Raw genomic sequence first — 20579 nt, forward strand, 5'->3', positions numbered from 1 at the left:
TAGTTGCAGTCGATGTGAAGGTCTAGTGTACTGGGGTTCTTTTTATACACACCTGAGACCTAATTGATCCATTATTAGTCACAGGTGAAGCTCATATGACAAGGTGACAACACTTATGTCTTTGCAAAAATTGACTCAATGGGCTTTACCAAGCTGTGAATATTAGAATACTTTTTGAAAGTTTAGTTTTTCACTGAAACATTATCACAAAAGCTGGTGGGATTAAAATGAGCCATTTCTTGTAAAAAAAATCTTGATTAGAAATATACTTCAGCGGCACTTTAGGTCAATTTTTACACAAGCGACAAGACTTTTGTCAGGGACTGTATATTTATAAAAGAAATGTTTTTCTTTCCGGGAAAAAAAACGAGCGCCTGGAGGTGTAGTGGGTGGAGCTAAATCGTGTGGGTGGAGCTAAATAATGACGAATGTGCACAAAGTGGTGGCATGGAGAAACCCATGGCTATCGATCCAGAATCAGATTCGGAGGCTAAAATAAATTGAACAGGAGAAACAGCAACAGTAGGACTCTGTGGTATGTACTGTATTTAGTGGCCTGTCAACATTTGTGTGTGTTTACTCGCAGTTTATGAGGACATTATTCGGTTTATGGACTATTGTATGCGACTAAACCTTAGCAGTAGCAAGCAAAACGGTTTTGCACGTCAGACTAGTGTAACGTTATACATTATACATATACAAACACACTTCTTTGGTATGATTTGGTGAAGTCCTGTGACAGCAGTGACCGTGGAAATCCACTTTGCGACGCAACTGAAGCGATGTTCTGAAGCTTCCCTTCATTTCTGCGTTCAAATCGGTTCAAATGCAGCGCTGCCTTCCCGGAATGCTGTGCTGAAGCATTGAAGTTGCTTGATGTCCCCCATAGGAATAAAGTGGAGCGCGCCGCAGACTATAACGACATAAGTGTTCACGGACGATTGGATCTGCACCTGAGCGACGGTTTATGGGCGTGCATTTACTCCCTCGCTCTAGTCACGCGTGCGCACCCTACCGGGAGAAGAACCCGTACGGCCCATACAAGGACCTTCCGCTCTATTGACATCAAGCTGACCCATACTCAAAAAACACTCTTCGAAACTTGTGAGAAACCGGAAGGAGTATTTTTGACACAGAAATATTCCATCAAACGTCCAACATTAGTTTTTGAAACTTTGTCTATGTTTAGGATGGGAATCCAAGTCTTTAACAGTGTAAAAAGCTCAGTATGCATGAAACAGCATTTCACCCCCCCTTTAATAAACAAACTCCAGCTGGTCCAAAAACGCAGCAGCTCGAGTTCTTACTAGAACCAGGAAGTAAGATCATATTAGACTAGTTCTGTCAACACTGCACTGGCTCCCTATTAAACATTGCATACATTTACTTATTACTTCCAAAGCACTAAATGGTTTAGCTCCACAGTACTTAAGCGAGCTCTTAACACCTTATACTCCATCACGTCTATTGCGGTCTCAAAACTCTGGAGAGACCGCAGAGTTTCTGCAGAGTTTCTGACCTGTAAAGTTGCCAGAATAATAATCAGTAGGTTTGTTAATAGGCCAGAGGAGAACTGGCACCCTGCCTGAGCCTGGTTTCTCCAAAGATTTATTTTTCTACATCATGCCCTGATGGAGTTTTATTTCCTTGCTACTGTCGCCTTTGCCTTGGCTAGGTCAGTTGGGGACACAAAAAAATTAAATCTAAGTTATTCAACTAAATATCCAAATATAATTAACTTATTAGGTCTTAATTAATAGTATAACATATAATACTGATCTGCTAACATTGTAGCTATATGAGAAATCAAAATAAGCTGATAACATCACCGTTTTCTCCAGAACGACTGTACAGCCGAATCAAATTTTGTTGCAATATTTTCCATGGTAAAGTTGATTTGAAACAATTGTCATTGTAAAAGTGCTAAATAAATAAAGTTTGACTTGACTTGTCTGTGAAACCTGTTTCATGCTGGGAGTGTTTTGAAACAAGCAGAAAACTCTATGTGCATACATTGTACGCTAAACTGAGAACCACACAATATAAGGCTCTTCTGTTTACAAAAACACAGTAACTGCCTATCTGCTCAACAAATGATGCAGTTATCATTACTACATCTCCCTAGTGCAAACAGATCTGAGGACTGTCTGAGAACAGACTTACCCTGAGTTGACAAAGTAGCACACAGAGAGCTTTTCAGGAAGGGTGGCTTGGAGACGCTGAGCATACAGGACCAGATTGTCATGTAGGAAGCGAGAGTTGGTGTTGAGAAGCTCCATTTGCTTTGTTCCTGCTTCAACCACATCTGGATGGCAATGACCCACTGGAGAACAACACAGAAACATCAGCTGAATAACTACTTCAGGGATGAATGTATTAGCACAGATAATTGCACTCAGGGAGATAATAATGGTAAAAAAATAAATTAAAAAAGGTTTAAAGGTGCCCTAGAATTAAAAAATTGAATTAACCTTGCCATAGTAAAATAGTACGAGTTCAGTACATTGACATCACATACTGTGAGTCTCAAACATCATCGCCTCCTTCATATGTACATCTCCTGAATCAAAAACACCATGGAAAAATAAGTGCTTCTCAACATAGCGACAACCGTGACACAAGCTTTGGGGATCATTTATATGCACGCCCCCAACATTTGCATCTGTCCAAACATGTTCATTGTCAGGTGGAACTGACGGTAACTGGGACTGCAGGTAAACAAGACACTTGAGGATAGCAGAAATGGCAACTTTCATGGACACACGTTCAGCCTGTGCAGGGGACGTGAGGACTTTTCATTTGTCAACAGTCATGGTTGAGGTTTATTATAATAGGATACCACAACAATTTATTTAAAAATCATTCGTTTGTTAGGCCCATTTCAAGCAAGCTACGCTCAGCGTCTTAAACTGAAGAAAGGGGCAACTGTATTCCTGCAAGCAGTAAGTAGTGATTTATCCACCGCATTGTCTAGATGACGCAAGATGCTAGTACAGTAACAGTAGGAAACTCCAAGTACCATACAAAACTAAATAGTGTGTCTAATGACAAAGGTTAATATTATTTTGGATTACAAAATACAACCGTAGATACGTTGCTTACAGATCATTAACTCAATCCTTCTAGCAAACGTCACCTTTTCCACCATAAAAGTTAAAACGACAGTCCTTTGACAAGGCTATTCATTTTGTAAAAAAATAAGTTATATATTTATATTTTTGAGAACTGAAGTTGGCCTATGATGTTTTTGCATGCTTTCAGAGTACATCACAGTCATTGCGTAACGTTAGCCTACATTGTGACTAACGTTATATAAACATGCAATATCGTTGACGAAAGAAGACGAGTCTAAAATGTAGACTGAATGACACTTTAAGCAGAACATCTCAAATGGAGATTGCTGAAATGCAGCTTACTTGTTTCATCAGCGCGGATGATCTGAAAACACCAATAAACAGGTAAGCTGCATTTTAGCTATCTCCATTTGAGATGTTCTGCTTAAAGTGTCATTCAGTCTGTCTGTTCTGTCAGGACTCACAAGCCGCTTCGATGAACAGCTGAACTGCAGTGTGCTGTGAGCTGCTGAAATAAGCCAATCAGAGCAGAGCTTAACATTAATATTCATGACTCTTCCAAATAAGGCAAAAACAGAGCATTACATCCTAGGGACAATTTCAAGGGTTGTAAATGGACCTGTAAATGTTATCTGGACAATTTTTGCCCTTAAATAAGCTTGTTTAATACAGTACTTTAGGCCTGTAATTTTCATCATAGGTACACTTCAACTATGAGACACAGAATGAAAAAAAAATCCAGAAAATCACATGCCTGATTTTTCAAGAATTTATTTGCAAATTATGGTGGAAAATAAGTATGTGGTCAATAACAAAAGTTAATCTAAATACTCTGTTATATACCCTTTGTTGGCAAAGACAGAGGTCAAATGCTCTTTGACTCAGAGGTCAAATGTTCTTTACACACTGTGGCTGGTAGTTTGGCCCATTTCTCGATACAGATCTCCTCTAGACCAGTGATGTTTTGGGGCTGTCGCTGGGCAACACGGATTTTCAACTCCCTCCAAAGGTTTTCTATGGGGTTGAGATCTGAAGACTCCAGGGCCTTGAAATGCTTCTTACGAAGCCACTCTTTCGTTGCCTGGGGCGGTGTATTTGGAATCATTGTCATGCTGAAAGACCCAGCCACATTTCATCTTCAATGCCATTGCTGATGGAAGGAGGTTTTTACTCAAAATCTCATGATACATGGCCCCATTTACTTTATATGGATCAGTCTTCCTGGTTCCTTTGCAGAAAAACAGCCTCAAAGCATGATGTTTTCACCCCTATGCTTCACAGTAGGTATGGTGCAACTCAGCATTCTTTCTCATCCAAACACAAGTTGATTTTTTACCGGAAAGTTCTATTTTGGGTTCATCTGACCATATGTCATTCTCCCATTCCTCTTCTGGATCATTGAAATGCTCTCTAGCAAACTTCAGATTGGCCCGGACATATACTGGCTTAAGCAGGGGGACACGTCTGGCAATGCAGGATCTGAGTCCCTGGCGGCGTAGTATGTTACTGTTGGAAGCCTTTGTTACTCTGGTCCCAGCTCTCTGCAGGTCATTTACTAGGTCCTCCCATGTGGTTCTGGGATTTTTGCTCACCGTTCTTGTGATCATTTTGACCCTGCGGGGTGAGATTTTGTGTGGAGCCCCAGATCGAGGAAGATTATCAGTGGTCTTGTATGTCTTCCATTGTCTAATATTTGCTCCCACAGTTTATTTCTTCACACCAAGCTGCCTACCTATTGCAGATTAAGTCTTCACAGCCTGGTGCAAGTCTACAGTTTTGTTTCTGGTGTCATTTGACCATAGTGGAGTTTGGAGTCTAACTGTTTGAGGTTGTGGCCAGGTGTCTTTTATACTGATATCGAGTTCAACAGGTGCCATTAATACAGTTTAATTTAATACATGGAGGACAGAGGAGCCTCTTAAAGAAGAAGTTACAGGTCCGTGAGAGCTAGAAATCTTGCTTTTTTTGTAGGTGACCAAATACTTATTTTCCACCATAATTTGCAAATTTTTTTTTTTTAAATCAGACAATGTGATTTTCTGGATTTTTTGTTTTGTTTTGCATTCTGTCTGTCATATTTTGAGTGTACCTATGATGAAAATTACATACATCTCTCATCTTCTTAAATGGGAGAACCTGCACAACTGGCTGACTAAATACTCTTTTGCCCCACTGTGTGTGTGTGTGTGTGTGTGTTTGTGTGTGTGTGTGTGTGTGTGTGTGTGTGTGTGTGTGTGTGTGTATATATATATATATATATATATATATATATATATATATATTAGGGGTGACCCCGAATAGTCGAAGATTCGATGCATCGATATGCAGAGCCTGATTCGACCCCCGATCTCACGGTCAAATCTTCGCGGGTGTTATGAAACGAGGATCATACCATTTTGGCAATATGGGGGTGCTCAATATTTTAAAGACGTGTCACGGCACTGAGCTGAGCATCGGTGTGCAACCCCTTTAAGGTCGCTGAGCTTCGCACCGCACCTTTAAAATTAGAACACGTTCAATGAGTGCACACACACCGGCGGCAGCATTCAGCGACTGTCCGCGGCCACACATGAAGTTGTTTAAAATCCTGCAGCACCACAGAGCGCTTTCATGCAGCTCATCTGTCAGTCAATTCAAAATTGAGCTTGCGAGTATAATGTGCGCGTCAGGTGGCGGTGAGTGAGATCCTGATCCTCACGCGGGGCTGAGCTTCGCCTACGTCTTCACCCGTTTTAGGCACAATCGACTTCAGAACGTGCATGTAAACGCACTCAAAGTGTTCTTTTCCTCTCTAGGCAGGTATTTTTTTAGGTTTATTTATCAAAATGTTCTTTTATATATTTGTGTGATGTTCTGTATTTCGATCGCAGCTTTAACATGTCATGAGAAAACGGTTTATTAATGTTTATCCACCACATTAACTTTTAGGCTATTTAAACCTAAATAAGAAAGCCACTGTCAGTTCGTCTGTCAGTTGGCATGCAGTTTTGGTCGCTTTATTAAAAGTTGTTGCTGTGTGCAGTGTGTAAAGGAAAATAAAAATAGTTTTACCCTTCTGCTGACAATGTTGTGCCCCTCCCAACCCATTCACACACACAGATGATTCGACTATCAGTCGACCATAGAGAGATTCAACAATTCTAATTCGATTGTCTAAATCCTTAGTCGAGGACAGCCCTAATATACATATGTGATCCTTCAGAAATCATTCTATGCACACTAAATAATGCTGGGTTATTTTTTAACCCAAAATGCTGGGTTAAGGCTGTTGGTTAATTTTTGTTGGTTTATTTGATCACATTTTAAACACAAAAAATTTCAAATTTCCAGTCGTTGGGTTAAACCTGCTGGGTCGCAATGCTTGGTTTATTCTATCCAGCGCTTGGTTGTTTCACATGCTTCCCACCTTGATTTGTTTAAATTCGCTCCCAAACTGTCATTTTGAAAGGACAATGCAAAAGGCAAAGCCACTGGTTGCAGATGTTTTAAGATAAGTTCATATATTTTCATTAATAATCATTTTAATTAGCATAGTTATAGTTTTTTTTTTCTTCGCGGCAACTATTCTTAAGCTTACATGACGTTAAGACAACAAACGTTTTACCTCAGAATCCGATGCAATGTACTGACTCGTGTTAGTTTAGGTAGGCATGTGAGACAATATGTATGGCCACACCTCAGATTTTGTACTTTTAGAAGGCTGGAAAATCTCCCTGTGCTGTCACTGCCTTCTGTCATTTCTTCTCATTCCGAAAACAGCGTCGTGTCACGTGCGCGCGCCTGCACCAGACTGGATAGGATTTACCATGAGTTTTCAAAATCGTGATAATCACTGACGGTTTTAATAATAATTCAATTTTAAACGATATTACTAACCGTCAGTACATTTTATCATGGTTTATCGTGAAACCGGTAATCGTTTCATCCCTACTGGGAAGCATGTCCCACATGGAGAAATGCAACGCAATGCCTGCCTGCAGGGAGGAATTAGGAATACACATATGACCTCCGCATGGGCTGCAGTGGCAGGGGTCTTGTCAAAGGGAAGACATGCTCAAGGAGACTTACTGTGGAAAATACACATGTGGGGGTTGCCCAACGACGGAACTGTGCACATGGGAGCACCTAGCCTTGTGGAAGGGCATGCACTCTGGTATTGACATTAACAGTGCTGGAGGAACTTGCTGGGCTTACAGAGAAACTCAACTGAGTGCAGCAAGCGAAGACACCTAAGCCTGTCCAGTTACTGGCCCCTTGGGGTGAGTACACAAGAGGAACTCAGAGATGTTGGCTCTATCTAGCAAATGTGTTGGGTGTCACCCAGCCTGCAGCTCTGATAGTCTGCAGCCTGTTAGCGAGGCACCATGCACTAAGCCCTAGAAGAAGTTAACAGCCATTGGAGTGTGCCGAGACCCCTAGGAGCATGACATGCCCTGAACCACAAGTTCAATGGCAAAACAACCTCAGCTTGGAGAGAGCCTTCCCTTTCTGCTGCTCTCTGAAACAGACAAGAACTGGTCTGAGGTTCTGCAACACTGCGATCAGTCTACACAAGCGCAATGCCTGTCACAGACAAGGCCCTGGCAGAAGTGAAGGTAGCCACCACCAGGATGGTAGGGTACAAAACCTGCCACATCCTGTCAGGGCATCTTTCATAATTAGAATACAACAGACAGGGACGTGGGTGCCAAGGATGCCCCGTTTCTGAGTAAGGCCTCAGAGGGATTGACCAGGGACGAGATGTCGCAAGGAGTAAGAGTTCATAGAACCAGGTCCAGTCGGGCCAATACGGGGTGACCAAAGGAGCTGCTCCTTGCCCTCCATGATCTGCACAAAACCTGTGCAAGACAGCTTACTGGGGAAAATGCATGGTTGTGTGGGCCCCGCGGCCTGCTGAGCCAATAGGCAATGGGAAGAGCTAGAGGGATGCAAAAGGATTACCTATGTGTCGCCAAGCTGTTCCCAAGTCAGCTGGCCATCAGGGGATGGAGTCTCCATTGCCCTGGTTAAGTGGCTAAACCCGTGAAAGCTCGTAAGGCTGCACGACTCAGTTTCGCCAGGAAGAATGTTACGAAGTGACCTTAGATCAAGCGGCAACCTCCCGCGATCTCTCTTGAAGCCAATACGGAAGTAATGTAAACTGCAATTCCTCAACTGGCCACTAGGGACAGGCTCCAGAAGGGAGCAGAATCTCATTGAGCCCCATGTTAAAATTCTCAACTTTAAAGCAGAAAAAAAACATGTTTATAGCCTGGTACAAATTGTGGTTTTGGCTTATAAGGCTAATTTTGATCTTCATGACAACTCTGAGGGGGGTGAATTTTTTTTATAACTCATTCATTTACGTTATATAAAGCCTTAAGGTTCTGCATAATTAAGGGCGTGGTTACAAGTGGATAGCCATTTATCCGCCGTCTATAGTCATTGCGTCACCTCAGCTCTGCGCACATTCCGCCTTTTAGCCCATTTTCTGTTATCCGGGAGTGACACGCGTTGACTCGCTCACAAGATGGCAACGCCCAGCTCGACCATACTTTAAGCTTCAGAACGGCTTATCGGAATCCTATGGGTGACGTCACGGACACTACGTCCATATTTTTTTACAGTCTATGCCTTAGATGCTTCAGACTCCAATGATGAAATGGCGGCCGAGTTGCAAAATCCGCAGGGAACATAGACCACCTTATCGGTTGGTGTACGCTACTGTCACCGTGATGTGGGAACGGACGTGTCTGACCTCGGAAGGGCTCGGAAGTGGTGCAGGGCAAAACGTACAGCCAGCAACTCGAGGTAATTAACATGCTGTAAGCATTGGGGTCCATTACAGGAGCCCGAGACAGCATGTGTGATGCATTAGTATGCCAAAAACGTGTTCTAAGAAACTTAAGCCTGTAGAAAAATGAGGTTCACATGGGGTGAAGGTACGATGGCAAGCTTAAAGCACTGGTGCCTGGAGCATGCCCGGTTGCCTTGGCCATCTTGAGACTTGATCGTGAAGCCAGTGCTGAAACTCTCATATGAAGCAACCAGGGTGGCGTTAGCGCGGCTATGGATGCCATATGTCCCAGGAGCCTCCAAATATAACTTCAGTGGAACCGCATTCTTGCCCCGAAGGAGAAGGCAAGTCAGCAATGACTACAAATGCTCACACTGTGCATACATGGCGTCCGAGTCAAGAAAAGAGATCCTCTTCAGGGAAGAGATTGCTCACTTCTCAAATATCCTGAGATGCCACAGCATGCCCCCTGACAGAGGAGACCAGGGAAGGACTATCATTCCACGGGGGTCTCGTCTGACAGGCGCCCTCTGGGGCTCAGAGGTAGGGAGGCCTGTTCTAATATTAGACACCACCAGCCGCAAATTCTCCCCCAGCCCTCCACCAGGGGAAGGAGTGGTCCTGCTACCATCCCCTGAAGAACTGACACCGAACTCCGAGCTGTCCGCCTCACGAGTGCTGCTTAGTCTGGCATGAAGCAAGCTCAGGGCAGAGATGGGGTGTGCCACCTAGCTGCAACCTCCTCCGTGCTTCGGCCAGAGTGACTGCTGGGCTGAGAAGGAGGGACGGGAGCTGCAGGGGGCGTCTTCGGCAGCATTCAGGCTGAGGCGGCTAAGCTGGCGGTGTGAATGCAGCAGCTGGCTGCCTGTCTGTGTTCCTCAGGCTGCTTCAAGATGGCCAAGAACTGCTGGCCAAAGGGCTGGTCTGGGAGATCGGGGGAGTCAAGTAAACAGGTTCACTCAGAGTCCCTCATATGCTAAATTTAGCCAAAGGTGGCACTCCTTGGACCACTAAAGTGGACATCACCTGACTCAAGGGTTGCGCAGTGACCCATTGCTCTAAAAGCAAAGTCAATGGCAGTGCACACTTTCTGCATGGGTCAGCACAGTACATGCATGCTTTTTTAATTATTTTTTTTGCCTTGTATAATGCAGGATGGCCAAATTAGAAGTGGCCTGGCCCGCAGCTCTGTAAATCTCTGTCACTAAAGTGGACGAGAACCCACAGGCTTTGGACGGGCACCCTTAGCCATGCCTCCATCGAGGGTAGTGAAACCTGAGGTCGCGCCAGAACGATTATGGGCAGTAAAAGGTGCCCATCAGGAACTGGTCACTTCTTTATGCATCACCAGGAAGAATGGCTCTGGGGGCAGTAGCAGGCGATAGCGTGCACGGCAGGCTTGTGCAAAATTCAGAATTGGCCTCCATTCATTTCATGAATTGAATTTGAATTAAATTGACTCCACCCCACAGGAAGCTGAATTTGAATTAGAATGACAGGAAGTAGAATTAAATTCATGACATTTCAAAGAAATTCCACACAACATAAAGAATCTGTTGAATCTCACATAAATTCAGTATTAGGAAGGTTACTTTGGAAATGTAATTGCTTACTGTTAAAAGTTACCGATTATAAATGTGGTTTGGTTATTTTATCAATGCAAAGCAATTTCCTTTTAACATATTAGTAACTCGCTTTACCTCAGAAATACAACAATTACATTAATTTTGTAATTAAATAACACAATTTCGTTACATGCATCTACACAGTATCTACTTAAAAAATTATGGTAATAATAATACATAATATTTCAGTAGTTTTTATGATAAATTACATCTTATTAGTGGAATGTGCTCTTTAAATTTAAGTTTATTTTGAATACATATATGTTTATATATAAGAGTAAATGGAAATTACCTGTTTATATTTGTTTTTCACTTATGTTATTCTATTAATAGTCTGTTTGATACTGGTACAAGTAGAAACAAACTTGTTATTGCACTAGCATTTGCAAAGTTATTGCTCATTGAACAAAGCAACATTCTTCTTCATAATAATAATACTTGTGGTTATTCACATCGCAACCTAACCATAAGCTCTACTACACAATGGTATAACTTCAACATAACAGAAATTCTTTCAAATGTCAAATATAAATGAACATTCTACATCAACAGATGTTTCCCTTCACTCAAAAAAACATTAAACAACACTTAACTTCAATATTAACTGTCCATTTCCAGCCAAATACAAAGCATGCTGGGAACTAACAATTGTGTCGCTAAATAAAACTGCATAATTGAGCTAATTGGTAAACAAGTAATCTTATTTTCCCTAATTTTATCAGCTTAATTGTTCCTCAATTCAAGCCTCAAAATTGATTTCATTACCTTAAAAAAATTAGGAAAGTGTATATCTTGGTTTTATTACTTTAGTACACTGAACCACAATTTTCTTAAGAAAAAAAACATACTATTTTTAAATATCACCTTAATTATTATTATTATGTTATTTTTTGTGTGAAAATTACAAGACCCATGATTATTTTTTTTTACAGTGTCACTCCTCAACACTGCATACATTTTATTCTAAAATACAGATAATGATCAATTTAAATAAATGAACCCCTCAGTGTTGTTTAATTAATTTTGTTCCAATGTTATTTTAATTTAAAAGTAATTAAATAATACAAAGTTGTTGTAAATGCAGTTATCATTAACTCCAATGCAAAAATCACTGAGCAAAACTGATGCATCTAAGTCTTAATCACTCCTCAAGATGTTTTATTATTGAGTCTGCACCGTTCTGGTCTGAAGATCTTTCCTGCAACACTAAAGATTCTCTCAACAGGTGCAAAGGAAGCTGCTATGGCAAGATGGACATGTATATGAATTTCTTAGAATTTTCTTGAATTTCAATTTTACTTCCTTTAATTCAAATTTGAATTGTATTTCTACATCCTGTTTTTGACATCAATTCAAATTCAAGAATTGAATCATCTGGCCCTGAACACTTGGGCTGAGGTAGAAGATTCCAGTCCAGTGTCATGTTCACAGCCGAAGCGCCCAGGGAGAACACGCACACACACTCTGTGACAGATCACTGTACACTACTCTGTCCCTCCTTGTAAAAACGGTCTGATGGTTTCCGGATTCTATGAAGCCGGTCGCTGAAAAATACGCAAGAGGCTCAGATTGGTTAGCTGTGGTCAAGCTGTGTTGTGATTCACTAACTGCCTAGTGTCTGTTGACCGGTAAGTTATCATGGGCTGTGGGCGGGGCGCTGCCATTACATGTTTTCAACACTGACAGGGAGTGGAATGCCTGCTGGATTTACAACACAAGATCATCAACTTCACCTGATATATGTAATGTGATATGTGAGGTAACAGGATCGAAAATGTGTTAGTGGATCAGTAAAATTTTCACGGGCTGTGGGCATCTGTGCTGCCATTATATGTTTAACTTACAACACTGGCAGCGCCTGCTGGATTTACAACACAAGATCATCCACTTCTCCTGATATATGGTGAATTCAAGGTGATTGGGACACTTTTTGGCATTGAGGTGACTTGGGAAATGTGTCCAAATCACCCTGAATTCAACTTATGTGACATTACGTGAGGGAACAGGGTAGAAAATTATTGTGTTAGTTGATTGGTAAAGTTATCACGGGCTGTGGGCGTCCGCGCCGCCGTTATATGTTTAAAATATTATATTATTTTAAAAATAAATCATACTTACAGGTTATGGCCCGTAAACAGCTTCTGTTTTTAAAGTTGGAACTGCTCCATCTTTCAGGACAAGCCATTGTGCGAATCCTGCATTGAACTTGCAACGATTGTGAGCTTTCCTCCATGAAATGTGCAGCACAGACAGCGAGATTTAGATTTTAACCATTGATGGCTAAATCCCCATCCCTAGGAAGGCTGAACAAAGTGGACCTGCAATCCAGACGAAAATAACAGCGTGTCGTCGGCATTGCATGACCGACGGCACTCCAGCATACTATTCCACAGCAATAAAAAAATGGCCTCGCCCCCCCATTTAATATTCTAGGAGGAGGGGTTAATGTAAATATTGGAGCTGGTAATGTCACCAACCCTGGAGGAAAAGGCTGTAGTTCCCTACCGGCCGTTTACTGTAGTCCTTAGAAATGTATTTCTTTAAAAGCAAATATCTCTGTTTGCTTTAAACTTTGAATGTTGTAACTTTGCAGATGTTTTTTGTGCTCAAACAGCAACATTACACACTAGCTAAACCACCCTTTTAAATTTTATTAGACACTTTTTCTTTACAAAGGCTGTCATGAATATATAGGTATCACACCTGAGACACTAAAGACCTGCATAATGAGCTGCACAATGAATGAGCTTCAGGTATGTGACTCAGGTATGAAAGCTAAGCAACAGGACAAAGGAAATATATTTTGTTTTGTTTAGTCAACAAAGGCACATTACAAAGGCCTATTATATTTTAAATTACCGGTATCAAAAGATTTGACTACACTGCAAAAAATGCTCTTCTTATTTGGTATTTGTTTCTTGTTTTCAGTCCAAATATCAAAAAAATGAATTAAGATTCATTTACTAGATAATATTTGTTCTTGTTTTCTAAAAATCTAAACTAATCTAATCTTAAAACCAGCAAAATGATCTGCCAATGGGGGACGAAAATGAATCTTATTTCACTTTGGGACAGAAACAAGTTTTCCATTAGAAATAAGCTTATTTTTCTTACCCCATTGGCAGAAAATGTAGCTTGTTTTAAGCAAAACTCACTTCATTTTAATTCATTTTCAACAAAACAAGAACAAATATCTTATGTCATTTTAATTATCTAATAAATACATCTTGATTTAAGAATTTTTAGGTATTTAGTCTAAACAAAACAAAAAGAAGAGCATTTTTTCAGTGTACTATTTTTTAATGTTTTTGAAAGGAGTCTCATGCTAAAACACAGGCCTAATATTGTGACATCGAACACAACTTTTTATTTAGTAAATACAAATAACTGATTAATTGTTAATGATGAATGTTATAAGTAAAATATTTGGAATTGAAAACAACATAATGCACAATTAGATCCCAGTCATTTACACAGTAATTTTCAGTTTCAGTTTATTAATGAGACATGCGGCAGGGCTAAGGCTATATTGTCTGCTATATTTGCTTATTAAATAAGAAACAAATATATTAAAAATATTGATTTAAATTAAGATAGAATTTATACAAAACGAAATATACAAATTCATATCAGTATGAAACAAAATACACTTGACCAGTAGGTCCTATATTTATAGCATCTGAGCAGACATTTGCAAACAAAAGCTTTATTGATATTTTATAATAAACACTAACGTCTCAGGTTACGTATGTAACCCTAGTTCCCTGAGGGAACGAGACGCTGCGTCGAAACGCTGTGAGAACGCCTCTGCGTTAATGCGTCGTGAAGCACCTGTAGAACCATTCCATCGGAAAAAAGATCGATCGTCGGCGTGATGACGTCATCGACCGGAAGCTATAAAGCGTCCGTGAAAACAAACAGGAACTAACTTCTGATAAAGCCTGAAGTAAGTGATCAGGGACACGCCGGGGAGTATGGCAGAGCGACGCAGCGTCTCGTTCCCTCAGGGAACTAGGGTTACATACGTAACCTGAGACGTTCCCTTTCGGGGAACTCGAGCTGCGTCGAAACGCTGTGAGAACGCTTATACCCACATCGCCATAGGACCAAGTGTCTCGTATGTGTGAAGCCGAAGCGCACACGGTTACGAGAGTACCTGTGCCCCAACTGTAGATGCCAGGTCTAATTCATAGAACCTGACGAAGGTTAACGGAGACGACCATCCGGCCGCGTTGCAGATATCGTGGAGGGAAGCCCCCGACAAGAGTGCTTTTGAAGCAGCCATACCCCTGGTTGAATGCGCCCGGACAGCCAGAGGAGACGGCTGCCCGGCCGCTTCATAAGCAAGTGAGATGGCCTCGACCACCCACTTGCTCATCCTCTGCTTGGATACTGGAGCCCCCTTCTTAGGGGGTCCGAAACAGACAAATAATTGCTCAGATTTCCTCCACAGGGCAGCTCTGTGGACATATGTATCCAGTGCCCTCACAGGACACAGCAGATTTAACCTTTCCTGGTCTGACGTCTTAAACGGAGGAGGACAGAAGGCTTGTAGAGTGATGGGGCCCCGTGTGCTCGTAGGAACCTTGGGGACATAACCCGGCCTGGGATGCAGAAATGCTTTCACCATCCCCGGCGCAAACTCTAAGCATGAGGGCCCTACCGACAGGGACTGAATATCTCCTATTCTTTTAAGAGACGAAATAGCCAACAGAAAGATGGTTTTTAGGGTGAGGAACTTGTCCGAAACCTCCTCCAGAGGTTCGAACGGTGGTCCGGACAAGCCCCTCAGAACAATGGCCAAGTCCCATGCTGGGACCCTCGAGTGCATAGCCGGCCTCAACCTTAAAGTGCCACGAAGGAAGCGTGTAATTAAAGGGTGTCTTCCCAAAGACACTCCACCGAAAGGGACGTGGAAGGCACCCAAGGCCGCCACGTACACCTTTATTGTGGAGGGGGTCAACCCTGCCGAGAACCTTGCCTGCAGAAACTCCAGCACTGTACCAACCGGGCAGTTAACTGGGTCCCACTGGCGTTCTCTGCACCATGCTGAGAAAAGTCTCCATTTCAAAGCGTACAGCTTCCTTGTGGACGGAGCTCTGGAGTGTAGGATGGTCTCTACGACCTCGGCCGAGAGACCTTCCTCTATGAGCCTAGCCCCCTCAGAGGCCAGGCCCACAGTTTCCACATCTCCGGGCGTGGGTGCAGGAATCTCCCGCCCGCCTGAGAGAGTAGATCCCTCCTGGTCGGAATCTCCATCGGAGAGCCTTCCAGGAGAGATATCAGGTCCGAAAACCATACTCGGGTCGGCCAGTTCGGAGCCACTAGAAGTACCTAGGCCCCGTCCCGGCGTACCCTCTCCAGAACTCCTGGAAGCAGGACAATCGGGGGGAAGGCGTACAGAGGCAGCCTCGGCCACTCCTGTACCATGGCATCCAGCCCCAGCGGGGCCGGATGGGTCAGAGAAAACCACTGCGGGCAGTGGGAATTCTCCGCCGAAGCAAATAGGTCTATTTCTGCTTTCCCATAAACCTTCCAAAGGAGCTCCACCACCTCTGGGTGGAGTCTCCATTCCCCGGGCCTCGGCCCCTGTCTCGACAGGCTGTCTGCTTCCTGATTCAGGGCCCCCGGGATATATACTGCCCTGATTGACAGCAATTTCCCTTGGGCCCACAGGAGGATCCGATGTGCCAATTTGTCCAATGGACGAGACCTCAGACCCCCCTGGTGATTTATATAGGCGACCACGGACGTGTTGTCTGTCCTGACTAGTATGTGGTGGCCCTTGAGGTCGGGCAGGAACTGTTTCAATGCAAGAAACACTGCGAGCATCTCTAGCCGATTTATGTGCCAGTGCCGCTGATGTTCCTGCCATAGACCCTGGGACGAGCGACCACTCATGGTCGCCCCCCAGCCCGTTAGAGAGGCATCTGTCGTTAGCGTTACGCGACGAACATGAGCCCCCAACACGGGACCCTGAGATAAAAACCCCGGGTTTTTCCACATGACCAGAGCACGTAGGCATCGCCGCGTGACTTTGATCGTGCGGAGCGGATTTCCCCTCGGGGAGAACCCTTTTGTTTTGAGTGTTGGCGATGCGTGTTGGCGATAATTGCGCCCGCATAATTACAGAGTCCCAGTTCACACCTAGAAAAGTGGTTCTCTGAGCCGGAGAAAGCACACTCTTCTTGGCGTTCAGCCTCATCCCCAGTTTCGACATTTGGGCGAGAACAGCATCTCGATGCTGAACCGCCATCTGCTCTGTATTCGCTAGAATCAGCCAGTCGTCGATATAGTTCAGAATGCGGATGCCCTGCAGACGCAGCGGCGCCAGAGCTGCATCCACACACTTGGTGAACGTGCGGGGTGACAGTGCTAGACCGAAGGGAAGTACACGATATTGGTATGCCTCTCCCCCGAAGGCAAACCTCAGGAACTTCCTGTGATGTGGAAGGATGGAGACATGAAAATACGCATCTTTGAGGTCTATGGTGACAAACCAATCCTCCGACTTGATCTGCGATACAATCTGTCTGAGTGTAAGCATCTTGAATTTGAGCTTGGCCACCGAGCGATTCAATAGCCGCAGATCTAATATCGGGCGTAAGCCCCCATCCTTCTTCGGCACGATGAAGTAACGGCTGTAAAAGCCAGACTCCCTGCTGGGAGGGGGAACCCTCTCTATAGCCCCTTTTTGCAGGAGTGTCTCTACTTCCTGTGCCATTACCAGAGCCTGCTCCGGGCCCACCTCTGTAGGTAGGACACCGCAGAAAGGAGGTGGCCGACTTCTGAATTGAATGGCGTACCCCTTTTCTATTATCTGCAGGACCCAATGAGATATATTTGATAGACGTTTCCACTCGTCTAGAAAATCTACTAAGGGAACCAGCCTCTCGAGGCTGGCCTCTGGTGTATTTTGAGCAACAAGCACAGTGCCCTGAAGCGGCGGACCGGCAGGGAACAACTGACTTGACTGCTCGGGGGCCCCCCGAAGGGGGTGCGGACCACCCTCGGGTGGCCCGGGGAGACCGACTGCGCCCCGGCATTGCGGCGGGGTTGGCAGCGCGGCCCCCCGAGGGTGCCGTAGGGAAACGGGTACCGTTGGCAGGGGTAAACACCGTTTCCCTACGGGGGGAACCACCCTCAGCGTCCTGACGCTTCTGGCGTCAGGAACGCTTCGACGAGGCCTTCTTGGCAATCAGGACTGTCCGCAGATCAGCCCTGCCCCTCGAAGGTCTCGTCTGAGAGCGCCGCCCCTCGTCCCCGCGCTGAGGGGGAGCTCGGGCAGCGACGCTCTGCTTTTGCTGAGCCCGATGTGAGGAGCTCGTACTCGGTTTGGGCTGCTTGGTGTCAGCAGCAGCCCCAGGGACCTGGACCCGGAGAGGGAGGAACTGCTTGAGCGCCGCAGCTTGCTTTTTCGACTCCTGGAACCTCTCGGTGACAGTGTGGACTGTGTCACCGAAGAGGCCTCCAGGAGAAAGCGGCGCATCAAGCAGAAAGGCTTTCTCCCTCTCCTTGATGTCTGTGGGGTTCAACCATAGGTGTCTCTCCGTGGCCACCAATGCTGCCATGGAGCGGCCAACACATCTGGCCGTCTCCTTGGTGGCCCGGAGAGCTAAATCCGCTGAAGTTCTTAACTCAGTGACAATATCTCCCCCCACAACATCACTACCATCCAGATCCCTCAGTAGGTCAGCCTGATATGCCTGCACGATAGCCATCGTGTGCAGGCATGCAGCCGCCTGACCCGCTGCCGAGTACGCTTTACCCACCAGCGCCGACGTTGTTTTTAAAGGTCTGGTGGGTAAAGTCGGGGCCTTAAGGGACGATGCCGAGGAAGGCGAGAGATGGCTCGCAAGCGTCTCTTCCACCTTTGGCATCGCCCCATAACCATACTGTTTCAGCCCGCTGATGTTGCTGTAGACCGAGGTCTGCGGGCTGAACACACGATATGATGCCGGTCTCTTCCATGATCTTGCCACCTCGGTGTGCAAGTCATAGAAGAACGGCAGGCCCCGCCGCTGAGGCTCTGAAGCGCGAGATGGCAGGAATCGTTCGTCTAGCTTGCTATGACGCTTTCTTCCTGCCTCAGATCTTTCAGTGGGCCAGTCGATGTTTAATCTGGCCACTGCTCGCGTCAGAACCTCAACTAGCTCCTCACTAGCCGGGGACTGAAGTGGCGAGTCTTCAGTCTCGATGCTTTCAACGTCCACCTCCTCAGAGCTGGACAGATGAAGCACCGGCGACTCTCTCGGGGGGGAAGAAACCGCCATGCGTGCTTCCATGCCCCGAGAAGAGCCGCTGGATGGAGCAGGTGAGGGCAGAGATAAGGCAGCGCCCGTCTCTAACCCCTCTGCAACATCCAATTGTGATCCCCACGACTGCAGCCTTCGCTCCGCCTCGGCGGCAGCGGGACCAGAGCCGCGGGGAACACGAGCCGAGGCACCCTCCTCGAAGAGTGCCCGGCGGGAGCGCAGCGTTCTCAATGGCAATCGCTCACAGTGCTCGCAAGCAGCCCCCTCGAGGGCTGCCTGGGCATGCTGCGCTCCCAAGCAGGCTACACAAAGAGAGTGTGTATCCCCGCTCGTGATGTAGCGTGGGCAGGGATGAACACACCTCTTGTAACTGCTTTCACTCGCCATATTCACTCTATCTATTTTATTTTTCTCTTTGTTTGTTAATATATACTGAAATATTTAACAAAAGGGTGGAAAATCTCTGATATAGACAGACAAAAACACCAAATAGACAGACAGGTTCACACAGATCGCTTGCTGAAGGCTCAGAAGCTAGTTCCCGTTTGTTTTCACGGACGCTTTATAGCTTCCGGTCGATGACGTCATCACGCCGACGATCGATCTTTTTTCCGATGGAATGGTTCTACAGGCGCTTCACGACGCATTAACGCAGAGGCGTTCTCACAGCGTTTCGACGCAGCTCGAGTTCCCCGAAAGGGAACTAATATGTCCAAAACAGGCCAAATAAATCTTGTCTAAACAGTTGCGTGACGCGTCTATTACATTTTGTGTTGCAGCAGGATTGCTTAATATGGACGGACACTAACAGTATAAAAATTACCATACAATCATAATTACTCTTAGAAATAAACTGCTTTTTCTGAGGTAAATTATTCCACTGATAAGAAAAAAACGCAGGCCTATCCCGAGTCCTGGGGGTTTTAATTTTCACTCTTGACTTGATATTTGAAGAACGCACATATCACTTATGTACAGTTTGCGCTTATCCACCGATTGGGCAGGCCAAGTAATAAAAAAATTAAAAAAATTGCAGGTGGATGTGAGATAAATCATTTGGTGCTTCCCAATTCTTATTTCTGTATCCTCATTTCCTTTTCTAGCTTACTTTCCTCACACCTTAGCTCCGCCCCTTCAGGATGCGAGGGAAGGACACAAGGAAAAGACGCGAGGATGGAGGAATTGAATCAAGTGAAATGATGGCCCTGTCCCAAATGGCACCCTAAACCCTCACGGTCTTCCTCTGAGTCCGCACTTTCAAAATGTAATGCCGCTTTGCCTGCCAGGTAGAAGTCCTCTGCGTAGCTCGCAAACTTGAGGGCTCAGCTGAAGTGTGCATCGAGGGCACACAGCAGCCGCAAAGGGGGCACTCACGAGCACCCTTCTTTAAGCTTCAAGGTCCTGTTCTTCGCGATTCCATCTTTCAAACTTAAGTTAGTGTGAAATGTTGCTGTTAGAGCATAAATAATACCTGTAAAATTATAAAGCTCAAAGTTCAATGCCAAACGAGATATTTTATTTAACAGAAGTTCCCTTTCAAAGCCTACAGCGAACGGCCGGTTTGGACTACACCCCTGCACTTCCTTGCTTGAATGACGTCACTAGAACCGTTTGTTGACTAACCCTCCGCCCACAAGTACACGCAAAATAGGGGGCGTGGTCTTGTTGCTTCACATGGAGAAGAGCGCGCATCCATTCAGCGCTTGCGTCTCCCTGTTATGGTAAGAGGCGGGACTTTTCCAGGCAAAGTGCGCTAAGCTGCTGTCCAATCACAACACAGGAAGCGCTACCCCAATCAGAACTCATTACGTGTTTCTGAAGGAGGGATTTCATAGAACAAGAAAATCAT

At 44.8% G+C, this 20579-nt stretch overlaps 1 protein-coding gene across 2 annotated transcripts in view; it reads right to left on the reverse strand.

Moving 5' to 3' along the window:
• The window catches only part of etnppl (ethanolamine-phosphate phospho-lyase), a 101697-nt gene that overhangs the window by 60102 nt on the left and 21016 nt on the right, over window positions 1-20579 (reverse strand). The window contains exons 1-2 of one of the 2 annotated variants that reach the window (XM_067432030.1): window positions 12594-12753; window positions 2164-2323 (exon numbers count right to left, since the gene is read on the reverse strand). In XM_067432030.1, the coding sequence (XP_067288131.1) occupies window positions 2164-2323; window positions 12594-12708 (275 nt within the window). In that variant the 5' untranslated portion in view covers window positions 12709-12753. Of the gene's footprint in view, window positions 1-2163; window positions 2324-12593; window positions 12754-20579 lie in introns of those variants that run through there. The other variant, XM_067431961.1, reaches the window with a different exon arrangement.

Source organism: Pseudorasbora parva, chromosome 1, assembly GCF_024679245.1.
Source record: "Pseudorasbora parva isolate DD20220531a chromosome 1, ASM2467924v1, whole genome shotgun sequence".
NCBI classification, from domain to species: Eukaryota; Metazoa; Chordata; class Actinopteri; order Cypriniformes; family Gobionidae; genus Pseudorasbora; species Pseudorasbora parva.